At 37.3% G+C, this 20,397-nt stretch overlaps 1 protein-coding gene across 29 annotated transcripts in view; it reads right to left on the bottom strand.

Annotated features, from left to right (window-relative positions):
* The window catches only part of BIRC6 (baculoviral IAP repeat containing 6), a 263,300-nt gene that overhangs the window by 19,396 nt on the left and 223,507 nt on the right, over positions 1-20,397 (bottom strand). For 28 of the 29 annotated variants that reach the window (XM_034952910.4, XM_055108071.2, XM_055108074.2 and 25 more), the window contains 3 exons: positions 5,422-5,567; positions 4,309-4,419; positions 1,476-1,693 (listed from right to left, as the gene is read on the bottom strand). In XM_034952910.4, coding sequence (XP_034808801.1) covers positions 1,476-1,693; positions 4,309-4,419; positions 5,422-5,567 — 475 coding nt within the window. Of the gene's footprint in view, positions 1-1,475; positions 1,694-4,308; positions 4,420-5,421; positions 5,568-8,499; positions 8,673-20,397 lie in introns of those variants that run through there. The other variant, XR_004669772.3, reaches the window with a different exon arrangement.

A 20,397-nucleotide genomic window follows, 5' to 3' on the forward strand; every position in this document is an offset into this window, starting at 1 on the left:
GGTCTCAAACTCCTAGCCTCAAGTGATCCGCTTGCATAGGCCTCCCGAAGTGCTGGGATTACGGGCTTGAGCCACTGTGCCTGGCCAAAATAAGAACAGCTATTTTTTTTTTTTTTTTTAAGACAGTCTCACTCTGTGGCCCAGGCTGGAGTCCAGTGGTGTGATCTCGGCTCATTGCAACCTCCACCTCCTGGGTTCAAGAAATTCTCCTGCCTCAGCCTCCCGAGTAGCTGGGATTACAGGCATGCACCACCATGCCCGGCTAATTTTTGTATTTTTAGTAGAGATGAGGTTTCACCATATCAGCCAGGCTGTTCTTGAACTCCTGATCTCAACTGATCTGCCTACCTTGGCCTCCCAAAATGCCAGGATTACAGGCATGAACCAGCATACCAGGCTTTTTTTTTTTTTTTTTTGAGATGAAGTTTCACTCCACCGCCCAGGCTGGAGTGCAGTGGCGAGATCTCAGCTCACTGCAACCTCCACCTCCCAGGCTCAAGCAATTCCCCAGACACAGCCTGCCAAGTACTGGGATTATAGGTGCCTGCCACCACAGCCAGCCAATTTTTGTATTTTTAGTAGAGACGGGGTTTCACCATGTTGGCCAGGCTGGTCTGGAACTCTTGACCTCAAGTGATCTGCCTACCTCAGCCTCCCAAAGTGCTGGGATTACAGGCATGAGCCTATCCAAAAAATCAAAAGGAGCAAGTAAACAAATAAAACTTTCTACAAGTCAATAGGCCAATAGTTTTAGCTGCGTATCTATGGAAGACAGAATGTTTAACCCATGAATTAAATCATAAATATAAAGAAAGTTTTCTTTTTCGGGTTAAATGTTTAACATTTTCTTGATGCAGCAGACTCTTGGAATTTAAGGCCAGATTATCACGTGTTAAACATAAAAGTAGAGATTATATATTATTGTATTACCTATAATTCACAGATCTTAGGAATTTTAAAAAAACATAAATTTCCTAGAAAAGACAGAAAATGACTAAGTTTTGAAGAATGACACTAAAAAACATGAGAGAAGTATCTTGGATGACAAAATGGAAATCCTGTAACATTTTTTAACTGATCAGCATTAAATCCTTTGATATTGTGACCAGCTTCACACAACCTTTGCTCAAGGATGATGGCTCTTTTGATATTTTCTAAATTTTTTTTTCAACAGCAGTGTGATCCACACACTCTGAACTAACATTAGAAAAGGGCTCTTTGTGGAGGCTGCAGTGAGCTGTGATCAATCACATCACTGTACTCCAGCTTGGGCGAGAGAGAGATCCTGTCGCCAAAAAAAAGGGGGGGGGGAGGGGTGGGGGAGGCTCCTTTCACTGCCGTCTAAAAATGGTCACCAAAATTTCTAGTGTTTTGTATAATTTATTTGTATAATATTTCTAGTTTTGTATAAAAATTTGAGTAATTAGATGAGCCAAGGAGATAAGGGAGAGTGCTTTATTATCATTATTTTTTACCTTCATGATGTCAAGTCGCTCCTCATCACAGCGTACAAACACACTAGAGGATGAAGACAGAGGCAGTGAGGTTGAAAGTGTCACAGCTTCCTGGGCAAGGCGGCGAGCTCTGGCAGCACTGTTCGCATCATTAGCATTTTTCACCTGAGACATGTAGTGGTAATTTACTTTAAATCCCAATTTCCCATCTTCATCTTCAGAAACCATTTCAAATGTATCTAAAAGGAGAAGAAAAAATAAAACCCAGAACTGCAAAAAATTGTTATAATGACAAAAATCACAAACAATCACTAGTCCTTCTCCCACTCAACTGGAGAGAACTTCCAACCATGGAAGAATAGCAAAAGTGTAAATGTTTACATAACACCTATATATTAGCACTGCCAGATGGATTAGCACTGCCAGATGGATGGACTCTTGTCTTTCACATGCTATAGGGATACATTTTCTTTAACTTTTATAAAAAAACAATCTAACAGATGCAAGAAATGGGCCCATTACTATGCCCAGTGGGAAAATTTTATATCATATAGAGGACAGGGTCTATTAACTCAAAGATTTTATTAAATAAATGATTCAATCAAAGACAATGGCTACTTGATAAAACATGCACAGCCTGTTTTAATCAACAATTTCTCTTCTGTTAATTCATCCTACAGAATTAATCCTGGATATGCACAAATATTTACAGGTAATGAAAGCCACTGAGATGTTGCACATGATATTTAAATACTGGAAACAAACTAAAGTTCCACTTACTGGTTAAACAAATGGCAGCCAATCTCATATTATGGAATTTTAGGCAGTTAGTAAGTATCAAGTTGTAAAAGAATGATACTAGAAAATGTTTGATACATATGGTTGAAAATGCAGTTTCTTAAGAAAGCATCAACTGAAAACTTGCATGTTTTCAGACTTATTTTGAAAGCCAATGGGGAGCAAACTTGATTATGTTTAAAGTCACATACTTGGAGAGTTTATGATTTTATGTAGTATGAGAGAACTCTTCTAGCTAGCTAACATTAATGAAGGGGTCTGGACATATGATTCTAAATTTCTGACAGGTAGTAACTTTAAACCAGAATCTCTCACACATAAGGATCCATAAACACATTCATATACATGAAATGAAACTTTCTGGATTGAAAGAACTAGTTAAAGAATTTGTAGATATGAAATATGACTAAACGCCTTCAAGTACAAGAACACTGCCATATATTTTTAAAAGCCATTAGCTGACATATTTTTGATGACCCAGGAAGCGGAATGAAATCTGAAGCCCAATAAAATATTTATGTCCAACAGAAACACACATACACAAACATATGTCTGGAAACTCTTTTCTGACACTCTTCCCCTCCCCTTGAGTGTTGGCTGGACTTAGTGAGTGATGCTGTACACTTTCTAAGACAAGGTCATAACAGGCACTATGGCTTTTTCTGAATTCCTGACCCATGTAAAGAGTGAGATAATAAAGGTCATGATTTTTTTTTTTTTTTTTTTTTTTTTGAGATGGAGACTTGCTCTGTCGCCCAGACTGGAGTGTCTCGGCTCACTGCAACCTCCACCTCCCGGGTTCAAATGATTCTCCTGCCTCAGCTTCCTGAGTAGCTGGGATTACAGGCGCCTGCCACCATGCCCAGCTAATTTTTGTATTTTTAATAGAGATGGAGTTACACCATGTTGGCCATGCTGGTCTCAAACTCCCGACCTCGTGACCGCCCACCTTGGCCTCCTAAAGTGCTGGATTACAGGCGTGAGCCACCATGCCTGGCCAGGTCAGTTTTTTAAAGCAAATAAGTTATAGGGGTAATTTATGTGACAATATATAATACAGAACTATTTGATAAAATAACAAGCCATAAAAAACCTTGGTAATTGTTAATTAAATTCATATAAATGAAATAAAGTATTTGGTTTTAGTACTTTAATACACAAAGGAATTTTCAATAAAATAATAAATTCAATAAAATATTTATTATTTAAAAACCAAGTTAATATTATTGCTTAGAGTGAAGTTAATACACTAGATTGCCAAGCTGAGTCAGGCAAAAGGCTGTAATATCATTAGACACTGACCAAAACTCTTAACAAAAGTATAAATCACTTTCATATATATTATCTCTTGTGCTCTTTATGGCAAACCTGAAAGTAAGTAGAGCAAAAGCTAAATGATTTATAATGAGGTTTCAAAGACAATATGACAAAAATCTGTTTTCTGAATCCTACTTTAGCGTTTAAAAAAATATAGTCCAAGATTTTTAGGTTGTTTCTCAAGGATGAAAAAGCAGCATAGACAATAATAGTTAATAATGGTCATCAAAATTTGGTATGTGTTTTCTCATAAATCAGAACCATATAAAGGGTACTGACATAATCTTTTTGCCAGTTCTTACTTGTCAAGAGTTTTGGAATGGGAAAAGCTAGAACTGAACTACGTGTAACTACATTTTCTAAAGGTGAATTGCAAAGAAATCGAAAATGGCAAGAGTAACAGACTTAGTTCAAAGTTCTGGGTCTTCGCTTCCTTCAGGCCAGGATGTACAGAAATGAAGAGGTAAATAAGGAAAAACATTTTCTGCCTGTTTTGTAGACACTTGGCTTGGATTTATTTTTTCTAGGCTCTTACAGTCCTTCTATTGAAGTCACAGTTTATAACTAAAAATACATACATAAATTCAAGAGGCAAAGATGATAAAAAATGTTGATATGTATGAAGTAAAATTCATGTTACAAGCAATTTTAAAAATCTTTAATTTGCTAAAACACATTTCAATAGCACTGTTAAAAAATTGAAAGTGAGATCTTAAGCAAATCAAAAATTTCATCTTACCGAACTGTAATTTCTTCATAACAGCCACATATTTTTCTTCAAGTGACTTTAATACTGACAAAGGTTTGGGTTTCATAGCCGCCTTCTTGGAGTATTCACCCAGTTTTTTTTCTGTTATTTAATATTTCAAGATAAATAACATATACATTTAAAGTATACATTTTAAGTATATATTTTAAAAAATAAAACTAAAAAGAATTCACCTCTAGAGTTCAAATTGTGAATTCCAAAAAATTGTCAACTTCTTCACAATTATCTTATTACAACCGCTCTGAGAATAAAAAATTTCTATTTCATAAACAATAACATAAACATAACAATAAAGCAAAAACATAATCATCTTTATGAAAAGCGGAAGTGAAACAATAGATAATTCAGATCACTTTCTTCAGCTAACATAGGAAAATATCTATCCATCCGTCCATCCATCCATCCATCCATCCATCCATCCATCCATCCATCCATCCATCTATCTATCTGGAAACAGAGTATTACTCTGTCTCCCAGGCTTGGAGTACAGTGGTGCAATTACAGCTAACTGCAACCTCAACTTCCCAGGCTCAGGTAATTCTCCCACTTCAGCCTTCCAGGTAGCCGGGACCACAGGCACACGCCATTATGCCCACCTAATGTTTCCTGTATTTCGTACAGACGGGGTTTCACCATGTTGCCCAAGCTGATCTTGAACTCCTGAGCTCAAGTGATCTACCCACTTAGTCCTCCCAAAGTGCTGGGGTTAAAGGCGTGAGTCACTGCACCAGCCAGAGATATCAATTTAAACTAAATTCTCACCCATAGTCTTAATGTATTATTTTCTATCTAATACAAAGGCATTTTTTCAATTTCATGAATTTCAGTGGGAAGAAATATTTATAATGTATGTTCTCAGCCTACTAAATTTAGCAATCATATATAGTAGAAATGTTTAAAAATTAGACTATACATGATTGAAATCAGATAAAGAACAAAATCTAACAGAGAACAAAATTTTTAGGTAAATGAACTTGCTTTAAAATCATTAACATAAAGCAAAAACACAAAGGCAGGTTTCAGTAAGTAAATGAAACATCTTTACATCAAATGAAAAGTAGCATAATAGGAAAAGTTTTGTACCCTGATTTGCTTGCCGCAAACTGGTGGTGGCTGCATAAACTATCTCAGCAGTCTTTTGGATGTCGGGTACCAAAAGAGTAAGTCCTTCTGGTTCTTGATCAGACGCATCTGGTTTTACTCCTGTTTTAACATTTTCCCTTTTAGATCTGAATTTTTTTAATATGGAAAGAAAAGCAAGGAAAATTAAGATTTTAGGACTAAAACACCTCCATAAATCAATATACAAATGAGTGTGTGCATTTCATTTGTCACACACATGATCTATATTAACTTGCTTTTGAAGCCACTGGCTAGTAAAGTTATGGGTAGGTTTTCCCTTCTAATATAAAATCAGAGAAGAGACAGACATTATACAAATGTCATACTGTAAAAGATCCAGATACCTGATGTCCTCAGAGACGCACTTTTAAAAACACACATAATTATAAATATTCAGAGACAGAAATCACTTCTACACCTAAAATATTTGAGAATTAAAGGACCAAAAGCAGTTTTTAAATTTTAATACTATTTGTATTTCACTCCGAATTAAATTTCCAAGAAAAAAAAACATATTTTAGAGTAAAATGTAGGTTCATTACTGGGTGTCTGAATACAAACAATGTGTTTTTATACATTGGATCTTTTAATGAAACACTAAGTTTTAGGGCATATTCATTTTAAAGATATTATTCTGTTATTTCCTATCACGACCTAAAATGTACCCAATTTCATTTCACATTGTTATCACAATAGGATGTATTACAGCAAGGTTTAAGTATATAGGACATTAAATTTTTATTTAAATTTTCTAGATAAATGTACTAGTAGTTTAATACAAGAGTTACTGAAAACACAACTAAACATTATTTCCTTTTCTCTATTCCAACTCTCAGCACATTATTGACATCACAAACATCTTTACACTACTGCTTAGAATTTCAAAAATCTACATCTTTATAATTCTTTAAATAGATCATTTGAAACAAACTAAAATCGTATATAAATAAAAGTATTTAAAATATTTATGCTAAGGTATGATCTAAACTATACATCACTTATTTTTTTAGTTGTATACCTACCTAAAAAGGGACTTGGTCATTACATTAAAATACTATCTCGCAAAGTGGTCATGGAGCCTTAGAGAACTATAAAAAGAGTAACAGACAGTAGAAGAATCCTTAACAAATAGGCTGGGCATGGTGGCTCATGCCTGTAATCCCAGCACTTTGGGAGGCTGAGGCAGGCGGAACACCTGAGGTTGGGAGTTCGAGACCACCCTGAACAACATGGAGAAACCCCATCTCTACTAAAAATGCAAAATTAGCTGGACATGGTGGCGCATGCCTGTAATCCCAGCGCCCTGGGGAGGCTGAGGCAGGAGAATCACTTGAACCCGGGAGGCGGAGGTTGCAGTGAGCCGAGATTACGCCATTACACTCCAGCCTGGGCAATAAGAGTGAAACCCCATCTCCCCCCCCCCAAAAAAAAGAATCCTTAACAAATAATACTATGTCATCTACATACAAATGAACCTTTCCCTGTCACAAAAACAAAAATCTGCTCAGAAGCTATTCAATCCTTAACTCAAGGTAGATAAACAGTAAACTAAGAAGTCACTCAAGTGGGTAGGAAGAATAAATGAAAATAGTATCATGCATGTGTTTTGAATTTGGTTCCTACAATGTGTAAACAAAAACTAGTTTCTACAGATATCTTTAACTAGAAGGTAAAAACTTATGTCACCTGACTTAACTGAAGAGGTATAATATGTCACTGAATGGCTGCCTTTTTTCCTGTGCTCTCTTCTTATCTTCCCTGAGTTATAAGAAGTCAGAGAACACATGGCCACTTTCCTTTACCACTCAGGAAATGACTTGGCAGATGTTATACTGTACACCATTTCAGTCATTAATTGTCATCTATGTACGTGTATCTGAATATATGTTTTTGCATATATAAGGAGAGTGTAGTGTACGTCTGAAGACTGAAATATCAGAGAATTTTACTGCTAGAGTCAACTACTATACTGTGTCTTTTACAGCTCTGAAATTAAGGTGAGACTGTAGTTTAACAGTGAGTCACTTCTTAATAAAGATATGATTCTGGTAGAGTAACTCAGATTACCAACTTCTGCATTTGTCAATAGCTAATAACAATCAGTGTCAAACACTGAGAATGAAGAGAAGTGCATAAGCTGCTTGACAGTACCCACTTTGAATTTACAAAGACTCTTACTCCCCAGTTGTAAATGATTCTCTATTACCAGGTCTTGACAAATTATTAAGTAACAGGGCCAGTGAATAAGAAAACAGTAACTTGTTTCAGAAAGCACTTATGATTACAGCCATAATAAAATATAGTTTCCTAAGCCTATAATCAATGAGTTAACCCACTGTACTCTCAATAAAGATTTCACTTAAAGAAACATATCTTGCAGAGAAGGAAGATATGAAAGTGAAGCTCTTTTTCCAGAAAGGTTATTTTCTCTTTGATGAAACAAGAATCTCTAGCATGGAGCGTGAACTGCATTAATCCAGTTTAGGTCTTTATTGTATTTACCACCCCAGTGTGTAGATTACCCTTGGAACTACTGATTCTAAATCTCAAGCTCTATTCATGCCAATTTCCTAAATCCACTTTTAAAAAGATTAGTAAGAGATTATTAAAACAGTGCACAAGGTTAGGATGATAAATTTTATTTTTTTACCGTAATTAAGAAAAAGTAAAAGAAAAATAATTGTGCAAGAATCCTCAGAAGTTTAAAAAAATTCTTTACACCAAATGTGTGAAAGAAATGATATATATTTCATATTGAAGACAATGGTTGAATCATAAAGCAGATATATATTAGACCTTTGCACCAGGTTCTAATGAGAAATCTTTACTTGAATAGTCTGACAAAAACACACCGAAAAAAAGAAAATCTCTAAATGGTGAGAATACTTTGAATATATGAAGAACACACACTACCTGCCTATCAATGATTCTAACTAGTCATTGTCTGACATTAAACTATAGCCAGTAGTCTCTTTTCTATAAAAGTTGCAGGTTACTGTCAACCCATATGTAGGCCCAGCTCATGAAAAAAGGCCATACCTTAGCTCACATCCTGAAGTCTGTGTGAAAAGCTATTTGAGTTCAAGGCACCTAGCTGGAAGTAGGTCTTTGAGACTGACAATGGATCCAACATGGTAAAAGCAATCAGCGACGGCCGCTACCATGGTATCCGCTGCTTTGTGCATACGTTGAATCTGGTTGTGATCACTGCCCTGAAGAAATACGAGGAAGCAACTGAAGTTTCCACTATTGCACAGAATTATCTGCAAACATTTTCCACTATGCTGTGAATTCCAACTAAATAGCTAATTAGTTAAACAAATTTTGGCTCTGTGACACATATCTGAAGTAGGATGTGAGCAAAATGGGCAAATCTTTCTCCTGAAAACAAAACAAAAAAGCAAACCCATACTTCAACATTCAATTATATTGAACTGCCTCTACCAGTATCTACCGCCCAAATAGAGTATTAGTAAGACTAAATACACCACGTCAGAATTATGGTATTTTATAATCCATAAACTGAAAACAGCTTAATACAGCTATTTCCTTGATAAAACAAGACCCCTTTAACCCTTTGCACTCCTAAATCTAAGCTAAACATACTGCAAAGTTGCAATAAACATTTAGAAAAGGAGAGCCAATTGAAGAAGTTATCTGGAGACTACATGCTGAAATGTAGATTCAGAACTATTAAGAATTAGCACTGCAGAAGAAGATTCTAAAACTATAAGAGAATGAAACTTCTACATTTACCAAAAAGCACTGATCACACTGTGCTCCTCAGTTCTAAAGCTCTTTGACAGTAATTATAGTTTAGATTAGAGGTAAACTGAAAGAGTAAATAAAAATATTACTGTGGGAAACTGCTTCTAGTATCTCCAGGATGCACAAAAATAATTCTTGAAATGCACCAGTAAACGGGCAAAGATCTCCGTACAATAAATGTTTTCTGTGATTAATTTAAAGCTTAGTTTTTAACTCTATGATCCCCTTTTGTTTTTACTTAATCTCTAAGTGGAAGTACCAGTTTAATTTTGAATGATTTAAATTAATGTTGAAAGAAAAATATTTTGGTAGCATAAGTGAGCATGAAAGAAGGGAATACTTAAAATAGTTATAAGAAGCCTTTAAAAATAAAACCTTGATTTCTATACTAGACACAAATATACTAATTTTTAGGCCAAATTAAACATCACCAGACATACGGAAGGTACTGCATGCTACTGTTAAATAGAGTTGCCACAAATACTATGTTTCAGCAGTTTACCAAGGGACAACCCAACTGAGCCAGTCAAAGAGATATTAAAATAAATATTTGCCTATCTGTGTGAAAAAAGACTGACGAACAACTGAACTTGTTTTACCACCATCAAAAACAGAAATGTTTAAAGAAATATATGGGTATAACAAATGCTACCTGGCTAAGAAACCAGGACTTTTTCACTTTTAGGTATGAGAAGCAGAGGTAAGAGTGTTTTTCAACAGAAATCAAAGTAGGAGGGCTGGAACTGAAATTTTTTTTAACTAAAGTGCTAGAAGATCCAGCTTATGGTGGTTAAAATAAAAGAGTCTGGTAGAAAATATGCCTTGAAAGATGTAAATCAAGTGATCTCCCATTGCTTAGGTATATAAAAAGGAAGTGGGGTACTTGTACAAGTGACTTCAGTTATTTAAAAGTATGATGAACAACTTTCCATTAGGAAGAAACTTTGAGATAGCTAGGAAAAACAGCAATAAAAGATGCTTGCTTCAATGCTGTTCAAAGAGAAGTTAAATATCCAGAACACTTTACACTGAACACAGAGTCATTTGTGTCATGCCCTGACAGCAAATAAGATTTTTTTATTCACAATAAGTTTATCTCTCAAATTTTTGGTGAAACCATCAAATACCAACTACACTAAATACGATTTTTGCTTATTGGAGTACAGCAGAAAAAGTCTGCACAGAAGATCAGATATAAAAAAAAGTCTTTGTTCCTGCTTGAAGGAAGCTATGAAGTATCATATTTATTCAAAAGTAAAACTACTATGGCTATATTTTAATTTCATCTTAAGATAATACCAGCTGGAATGACCAGCAGGAGATGAATTTCACCAGAACTAACTTGTAAATGCTAAAGGGTCCCATCTTCACAGAGTGACTATTTTGTGGGTAACAGAATGTATTTTCACAATAGATAATAATATTTAAATTCAAGTAAAAACAATATGTATGTACAGATTTAAAGTATTATGTTATCCACGCCAGAAATCCCTTTATTAGTGGAGGTAACTGAGAGTTACTTTCAAGTTCTGTCTTTTCTAACAGTCTAAAATAAAATGTTGAACAATACTCATAAATGGGGAGTGTTTTTGCTTACTCTTTAAATATCAAGTACTGCTGCATAAATACTTTAACCATCTCTTCTTGACAAAGGAGCTAAAGATATTAGAAATATAGGGTACACTAAACCACAATAAAATGCAGGAAATGGAAAATAATACTGTGTGTGTGGGAGCAGGGGGCTTCTTTAGGCAATGCCATTTTATCACCAACACATTGCCCTAATCTACGAAAGTGGATACCAAATCATCTTGAAAAGACAGTAGAAAAGTACATCCATCAATAATTAAGAAAATTTCAGAAAAATCTTATTTATTTATTTATTGAGATGGAGTTTCACTCTTGTTGTCCAGGCTGGAGTGCAATGGCAGATCTTGCCTCACTGCAACCTCCGCCTTCCAGGTTCCAGCAATTCTCCCGCCTCAAGCCTCCTGAGTAGCTGAGATTACAGGCACCTACCACCACGCCTGGCTAGATTTTTGTATCTTTAGTAGAGATGGGGTTTCACCATGTTGGCCAGGCTGGTCTTGAACTCCTGACCTCATGTGATCCACCTGCCTCCCAAAGTGCTGGGATTACAGGCGTGAGCCACCGCACCCAGCCTTATTAATTCTTATTCAGTTAATACTGCAAGAAAAACATCAGACGGCTAAAGCTGACCTACTCTTCATATAAGTGATTATAAAGTTGCTACCTGCTCATACTAGAGAGATAACCAAACACAATGAGACTCAGTTTACTTTGGTAATCTAGTAACTAGACATGACTGGAATACTATGGATATTTAGTGAAATATGCTGCCCTTTAATCTCCTATCATAGGATATTACAAATTCTTCAGGGGAGTGAAAACACATGAGTAAAAGGAAAACAGTAGGAAAATTCTGTAAAATGCACATTATTCTATGTATTTTTTAAATTATCAAAAACAGGTTATTTTCTTCTCTTTTTATTTTTCTGAGATAGAGTCTCGCTCTGTCGCCCAGGATGGAGTGCAGTGGCGTGATCTCGGCTCACTGCAACCTTCACCTCCCAGGTTCAAGCAATTCTCATGCCTCAGACTCCTGAGTAGCTGGGATTACAGGTGCACACCACCACGCCTGGCTAATTTTTGTATTATTAGTAGAGACAGGGTTTTGCCTTGTTGCCCAGGCTGGTCTCAAGTGATCCACCTGCCTTGGCCTGCCAAAGCACTGGAATTACAGGAATGAACCGCCATACTTAGCCCAAAAGCAGATTTTTTTCAACTAAAAATATTTTACTTCATTGCCATCATTTAAAAATAATTTTTTTTTTGAGACTGAGTCTCGTTCTGTCGCCCAGGTTGGAGTGCAGTGGCGAAATCTCGGCTCACTGTAACCTCCACCTCCCAGGTTCAAACGATTCTCCTGCCTCAGCCTCCCGAGTAGCTGGGACTACAGGCATGCACCATCATTCCCAGCTAACTTTTGTATTTTTAGTAAAGACAATGTTTCACCATGTTGGCTAGGCTGGTCTTGATCTCCTGACCTCATGATCCGCATGCCACAGCCTCCCAAAGTGCTGGGATTACAGGCGTAAGCCACAATGCCCAGCCCCTTAAAAATAATTTTTAAATATCCTAAATATTAGAACCAGCTCAGAAGCTCCATGCTCTGATTTTTAATTAATCATTTACGCACAAACCTAATTATTATTTGGGAGAGAAGTTTAATTTAGCAGATAAATGTTTTGAGACATTAGGAGGTATGAGTTCTTATCATAGCTATGTCACTAACCATCAGAGAACTGAGAACAAATAACAGTCTGTATGAACTTTGTTTTTCTCATTTATAAAAAGGTGGAATTTGAACTACCCGAACTCTAAAATCTACAGATAGTATGAACAAGTTACTAAATGTAATGTGCCCAGAAAGACCTGCTACGAAGTAAATTTTACTTAGCAACAGACTTCAAATTCAGTAATTAAGACTGGTTGAGATTTTGGCCGGGTGTAGTGGCTCACACTTGTAATCCCAGGACTTCAGGAGGCTGAGGCAGGTGGATTGCTTGAGCTCAGGAGTTCGAGACCAGCCTGGGCAGCAAGGGGAAACCCCATCTCTACTATAAACACAAAAATTCGCCGGGAGTGGTGGTGTACGCCTGTAGTCCCAGCTACTTGGGTCAAGGTGGGAGGATCGCTCTGGGTGGTGGAGGTTGCAGTGAGCTGATACAGTGCCACATAGCCTGGGTGACAGAGTTTAACCCTGTCTCAAAAAGGACTGCTTGAGATTTTGTCTGAGATAATACAGTGAAAACTGTCGTGAAACATAAAGCTCATATAATGCAATTTGATAAAAAATAAAGTGATCATTTTATACTAATATGTTATGCTTCTGAGGCAGAAACACTAAGTCAATTTATAATTTTTTTAAAGTTTTTTTTTTTTTAAATCACTTAAGTAACAGAGTAAGTTGTATTTGGGCATTTAATCAGTGTTTTCCAACAACCAATTAAGGCTTAAATTTAGCCATTATACAAGCGTGAATCCTAATGATCAATGAACTATTTGGGTAGTGGGTAGTAGTGGTATATAAAAATAGAAGTAGCTAGACTATGGGTCAATCAAACTATCTTTCTTCATCAATACTGTTTTCCATGATGAACATCAACAGTATCAGAAGGCTTGGAAGCTAAATCTCAGCTTTATTACCTATTACTAAGTTTGTAATGTAACATTCTAAGCAACAGATTCCTTTTCTATCAAATAAGAATAGTACATACTTTCTTGCCCACTACATAGAGCAGAAAAATCAATATATACCTAAGCAATTCAGAAACTATAAATCCTACATAAAAGTTAGGGCTGTATTATTAACTCCTTATATTCCTACATAACTATACGCAACTATGTATTTATTACAACGCATGCTTGATTTACGGCAGATTGGCTTATTTTCAAGAAACAAGAAGAGAAAAAAATGAAAGCACAGAGGCTCGAAAAGAAATACTGTACTAATCAGCTGGGCACGGTGGCTCACACCTGTAATCCCAGCACTTTGGGAGGCCGAGGTGGGTGGATCACCTGAGGTCAGGAGTTCGCGAATAGCCTGGCCAACATGGCAAAATCCTGTCTCTACAAAATATACAAAAATTAGCCGGGTGTGGTGGCACACGCCTGTAGTCCCAGCTACTCAGGAGGCTGAGGCAGAAGAATCACTTGAACCTGGGAGGTGGAGGTTGCAGTGAGCCAAGATCACGCCACAGCACTCTAGACTGGGTGACAGAGTGAGACTTTGTCTCAAAAAAAAACCAAAAGAACCAAATATTGTACTAATCAAAATTTAATTGGTAGAACAAAAGGAATGCATGAAATAATTTTGTTTTGTATCCTGCCTAAGTCGTCAATCAGAACATTTCTAAAATTGATTTTCACCAAATTTTGAGTCCTCACAATTGGTATGGAATGAGGCTTGGAGTCTGTGCATCAATAAACATCTTTTCACAGGTTGTCTTTGGCCCATGTGCAACATTGCTTGCACCTGATATATATCCTTTGCTACTTTTCAAGTCTCTTTTTCTGTCTTGGTCCTTAGGAAACTATTTCCTCCCACTCTTTATAGGCCTAAACCCCAAAAATATTACATACAAAAATGACTAAATTATAAAGCTAAAGAAGTAAGCCAGAATCTAAGGGTTTGGGGATAAAATTAATGATAATCTGGTAAATTTTTTTCTGCCAGAAAGAAAGGGGTTTCAATCACAAAGCGATTGAATATTGCCAGCCTAAGGGCATCTAAAAAAATAAAACGTTTATGGTAACAGGAATTTTCAAACACTAGCCCAGGGAATGGATCTCACCTAGAGTGCAAGTCCTTGATGGGTGAATACTAAGTTTTCTTCTTCTGCCTAATATGATAGTAGGCAAGTAGAGGAAATAAGCCTCTTAAATAATTCCTCTGAAATAAAATAAAGAACTACTTAACATTATACAGGCAAATAAATTAAAAAGAACCAATATTTAGGGTTTAATCAACCATTTTCATTCAAACTATTATTAAAAATAATTTTAATTGAACAAGAAAAACATACAACGCCAGCATCCTGATATGCTCCACTTTTTATTGTTTAGGTTTTAAAAAACTTTTATTTATTTATTTATTTATTTTTGAGATGGAGTATCGTTCTGTAGCCCAGGCTGGAGTGCAATGGCACTATCTTGGCTCACTACAACCTCCGCCTCCCCGGTGGAAGCGATTCTCTTGCCTCAGCCTCCCAAGCAGCTGGGATTACACCCACTGTGCGCCACCACACGCAGCTAATTTTTGTATTTTTAGTAGAGATGGGGTTTCACCATGTTGGCCAGGCTGGTCTTGAACTAATGTCCTCAGTTAATTTGTCCGCCTTGGCCTCCCAAAGGGCTGGGATTAAAGGTGAGAGCCACTGCACCCAGCCAAAAACATTTTTTTTAATTTAAATATTATTTTAAAGAAGAGAGATGGGGGTCTCGTTATATTACCCAGGCTTGTCTTAAACTCCTGGGCTCAAGTAATCCTCTCACCTCAACCTCCCAACATGCTGGGATTACAGGTGTAAGCCACCGCACCCAGCCTATTCTTTAGATTTTAAGTGACAGATGATATTAGAAGAATGGTCTAAGTGAAATTTACAGGCCGGGCAAGGTGGCTCATGCCTGTAATGCCAGCACTTTGGGAGGCCGAGGTGGGCAGATCGCCTGAGGTCAGGAGTTCGTGAACAGCCTGGCCAACATGGCGAACCTCCGTCTCTACAAAAATACAAAAAAATTAGCCGGGCGTGGTGGCGGGCACCTGTAGTTCCAGTTACTTGGGAGGCTGAGGTAGAAAAATCACTTGAACCCAGGAGGTGGAGGCTGCAGTGAGCCAAGATTATGCCACTGCACTCCAGCCTGGGCGACAGAGTGAGACTCTGTCTCAGGGGGAAAAAAAATTACAATACGTTTTAGCATTATAGGTATAGGTAAAGTACACATTCAAAATGCTATTAAACTAATGTACCAAATGTCACATATATTCCTTTAAAAAAACCTTTAATTTCTGAAGAAAATCCTAAGAATACTTAACTCTAACCTTGTCTTTTAGTTCAAAAAATGCAAAGTGTTGAATGTAAAATCTCTATTTTGACATAAAATACTGACCTAATCTTTTGTTCCTCCAGAAGGAATGCTATCTCAGAAATTGCCTTAATTCAAATTCTGGTTATTAATATACCAGCCAACATCAATATTCATCAGTTTATCTGTGTTAACTTTTACACTTAACACCATGCGGTTATTACAAATCGCGATTCTTGAAAGGGGGTATTAGGAAAGATAGTAAATTACAGAAACACAGAGCCCTGAACCAAAAAATATTAAAACATCATCTTTATGAAGCTCTTAAAACAATCTGTACAGTGAATACCCAACAACTGCCTAAGGAATTGTCAACTTTCAAAACACAGACTAAATCACCATGAAACACCCCTAGCTGCCACCTTACAGTGTCAATAGGTTACTCTAACAGGTAAGTCAGAAAAGATGAAATTAACTAAAAAGTACACTCATTCCTTGAGCAGTGCGCTAGTTTATACTAAATATCAATCCCATCAGAGTACTGTAATTATCATGCACCAAACTATGAGAGATTAATCACTTAGTATTAAGGTGTAATTGAGGACAACTTAAAACATGGCTTAAAGTCTACTATTTCAAAAATAAAAATTCAGAGGCTACCTTTCAGATATATGTATGCATGTATATTAGAGATATTATATATAATTATGTACCTGATACATTACTATATATAATAGTGAAAACTCTATAATAAGAGAACTACAAGACATAAAAGAAAATCCCACAGTGTTAATCCTGAGTTCCTTCTTTAAGCAGTCATTCTGGTTTTTTTGTTTGTTTGTTTGTTTGTTTTTGAGACAGAGTCTTGCTCTATCCCACAGGCTAGAGTGCACTAGTGGGATCTTGGCTCACTGCAACCTCCGCCTCCTGGGTTCAAGTGATTCTCCTGCCTCGGTAGCTGGGATTACGGGTGCGTGCCACCACACCCAGCTAATTGTTTTGTATTTTTAACAGAGACGGGTTTCGCCATGTTGACCAGGCTAGTCTTGAACTCGTGACCTCAGGTGATCCACCTGCCTCGGCCTCTCAAAGTGCTGGGATTAGAGGCGTGAGCCACCACGCCCAGCTAAGCGGTCATTCTTACCAAAACCTTTGGATGAACAGAAAGTTCAGTGATATGGCTGCAATATTGATTCTACCTACTCTACTCCACAGCACACCACCTAAAAGGAGTACAGTGTACAAGGCAACTCAACTAATATATCAGGGTTTTACTTACCATGTTGCCCAGGCTGGTCTTGAACTCCTGGGCTCAAGCAATCATCCTCCCACCTTGGCCTCCCAAAGTGCTGGGATTATACACAAGAGCCACCATATCCAGCCCAGCTTCCTTTTCAAAATTCAATGATACATCCAGGAGCTGGCTGTTTTTACATCTAAATTATAGATCAGGCCGGGCGCGGTGGCTCACGCCTGTAATCCCAACACTTTGGGAGGCGGAGGGGGGCAGATCACTTGAGGTCAGGAGTTCAAGACCAGCTTGGCCAACACGGTGAAACCCCCTCTCTACTAAAAATACAAAAATTAGCCAGGTGTGGTGGTAAGCGCCTCTAATCCCAGCTACTGGGGAGGCTGAGAAGAATTGCTTGAACCCAGGAGGTGGAACTTGCAGTGAGCCAAGATCGCACCACTGCTCTCCATCCTGGGTGACAGAGTGAGACTCCGTCTCAAAATAAATAAATACATAAAATAAAATATAGATCACTTTTCTTTTCCATTGTTGCACAATTTTACATGTATGAATATTCTGTAGTATAAACAATCCTCCTTTTGACGGACATGCATTTATTTTTCCAGTGTTTCATTTAACAAACAAAATCTGAATGATTATTCCCGATTGTACTGCTTTGCACACATGGTCTAATATATTTCAAGGATTAATAAGTAAACACTATTTTATTCACAGTAAATGGTTCACTCATGTTTACACTATCTCCTATTTATGGCAAATGATAATGGTCCATCCGTTATGGGGGTAATTTGAAGTTTCCTCTTTAAAAGCCTGAGAAAAACTTGTTGTTTGTTTAAGTTGATCTGAAGAAAAATTCTAAGTAGAAAAAAAAAGGCAAAGGAAAATTTAAGTAAACAGTAGCATAGGTGGTATAACATCTAAAAGTTCTTCCTCACAAATGCCAAGGTTCTACAGTCTAACAAAGAATTTCTACCAAGAAAATTTCCTTCACTTTTCAATCATGAAAACTGACTTATTTAATAAAATTAATAATATCTCATCATCATATGAGTTCTCTTTTAGATTTGGGTAGATAGGACACAAAATTTAATGTTGTATAAGTGTTCCATGTCTACAACTTTAGCTGGGTGACAGCTTTAAGCAAACAGTAGAGGAACAGGAAGACATGAACATGTATGGAGTCTCACCCTGTCATTCCAGGACCTTAATACAAAACATTTAAGATGCTTTTTGACTTAACGACTTAGCTTCTATCAATCGACGGATCATAGCTTTCTGCCTGAGTCCGTCAAATAACCAAGTAGTAGGATTAGTGTTGGAAAATTTCTGCCTAACATTGTAGACGTCAGATTCGTATATGAGAACAAAGGAAGCCATGTTCCCAGATCCATTTAGGCTATGGCACTTGTACTCTATTGAAGGAGATCCCTAGAGATAAATCTGCAGTAGCCAATATGAACACAGATTGCTTTTTAAGACAAATATCTGGAGCATAGAATATATTTCTACCTAAAAACTAACTATCTATTAAGTCCATAATATGAGAGCAAGAGTGCTGATGAGTACCAAAATCTCAGTCCCCCAAAACAGTAGGACAGGGAGAAGACATATACAGCTCTATCTGCTGAGACGAAACAGATGAAAGTCTCTTCCATGGTAGTTTGGTCTTGTTCCAACTTCCCCTCCAACCATTCAACTACACCTGAAGACCATCTTTCTATAATGCAAACCTGATGACAGCTGCTGAAAACCTTTCAGTGGCTCAACATTACTTTTAAGGTAAGTAACTCTGTGATATATTCCTGTTTTTCTTCTAGCCCCTGATTTCCTCTCCAGGCTCATCTCCCACCACTACCTTCCAGCTACACTATACTCAGGCACACCAAACTTTTCAAGGTCCCCTGAATATGCGATGCTTTCCTTCACTGCTGACATTGTTTTCATACCCTTGGGACACCAATCCCTTGCCCCTCTTCATTTGTACTCTATTCTTTGTTAATACCTATGTATCCTTTAGGCCTCCAAACCTGGATTGATTTTCCTGTAGTGTCTTGAATTCTACTAATATGTCAGATACTATGTTGTTACAACTGCCAGGTTGGCCCAGCACAGTGGCTCACACCTGTATGTACTCCCAGCACTTTGGGAGGCTGAGGCGGGCGGATTACCTGAGGTCAGGAGTTCGTGACCAGCCTGGCCAACATGGTGAAACCCCGTCTCTACTAAAAATACAAAAATTAGCTGGGCGTGGTGACACACGCCTGTAATCCTACTCGGGAGGCTGAGGCAAGAGAATTGCTTGAACCCAGGAGACGGAGGTTGCAGTGAGCCGAGATCAAGCCACTGCACTCCAGCCTGGCCGAGAGAGCAAGACTCTGTCCAAAAAAAAAAAAAAAAAAAAAAAAAAACCTGCCTGGTTATTATTTCCCCCATTTATATGTCAGCCCCTTAGAAAGAAGACCAATTTTCTAGTTATGTGCCCATAGACATTAAAAAAAAAAATCTGTTAAGTGAATGCATCAGTAATGATTTTGTGACCAGGCCAGATCTCACCTATCAGTGTTAATCATGAATTTCTTATAATCATGAATATGTTACAAATTAGATAAAGGTAAGGTAAATGATAAGCCTTTCCAGCTTTCTATCTTTTTTCTTTTCTTTATTTTTGTTTTTACACATGCAGAGTGGGTCTCACTCTGTCGCTCAGGATAGAATGCAGTGGTATAATCATAGCTCACTGTAACCTCAAAATCCTAGTCTCAAGCGATCCTCCCACCTCAACCTCCTGAGCAGCTAGGACTACAGGTGCAGCCCACGATACTGACTAATTTATTTTTATGTTTTGTAGAGACAGGGTCTCCCTATGTTGCCAAGGCTGGTCTTGAACTCCTGGCTTCAAGTGATTGTCCCACCTAAGCCTCCCAAAGTGCTGGCACTGGGATCCAGATTCTTAATGATGTCTTTTTATCTCCTCTTGTAAGGGTTTTGGGCTTGGGGGCGCACAAACCTATGGAATCTCCTCCATTCTTTGAATTATCAGATCAAAATTAATTGGGTTTAGGCAGTGGCCTCAGGATAGATTTCAAGATAGACAGGATATTCTCAGCAGTCATAGTTAACATCCTCTTTACACTTGACCTTTTTCTTTAATTTCTCTCATCCCCAAAAGGAAGGTAAAAATTCTATTACAAATACAACATACACATCATTTCAATGAAAATCATTATATGCAACCACAATCACTACCTAGAGATCTGCAGAATACACAATGAATCTATTTTCTTTATCTAAGATGATCAAAGAGTTAA

Source organism: Pan paniscus, chromosome 12 (assembly GCF_029289425.2).
Source record: "Pan paniscus chromosome 12, NHGRI_mPanPan1-v2.0_pri, whole genome shotgun sequence".
NCBI classification, from domain to species: Eukaryota; Metazoa; Chordata; class Mammalia; order Primates; family Hominidae; genus Pan; species Pan paniscus.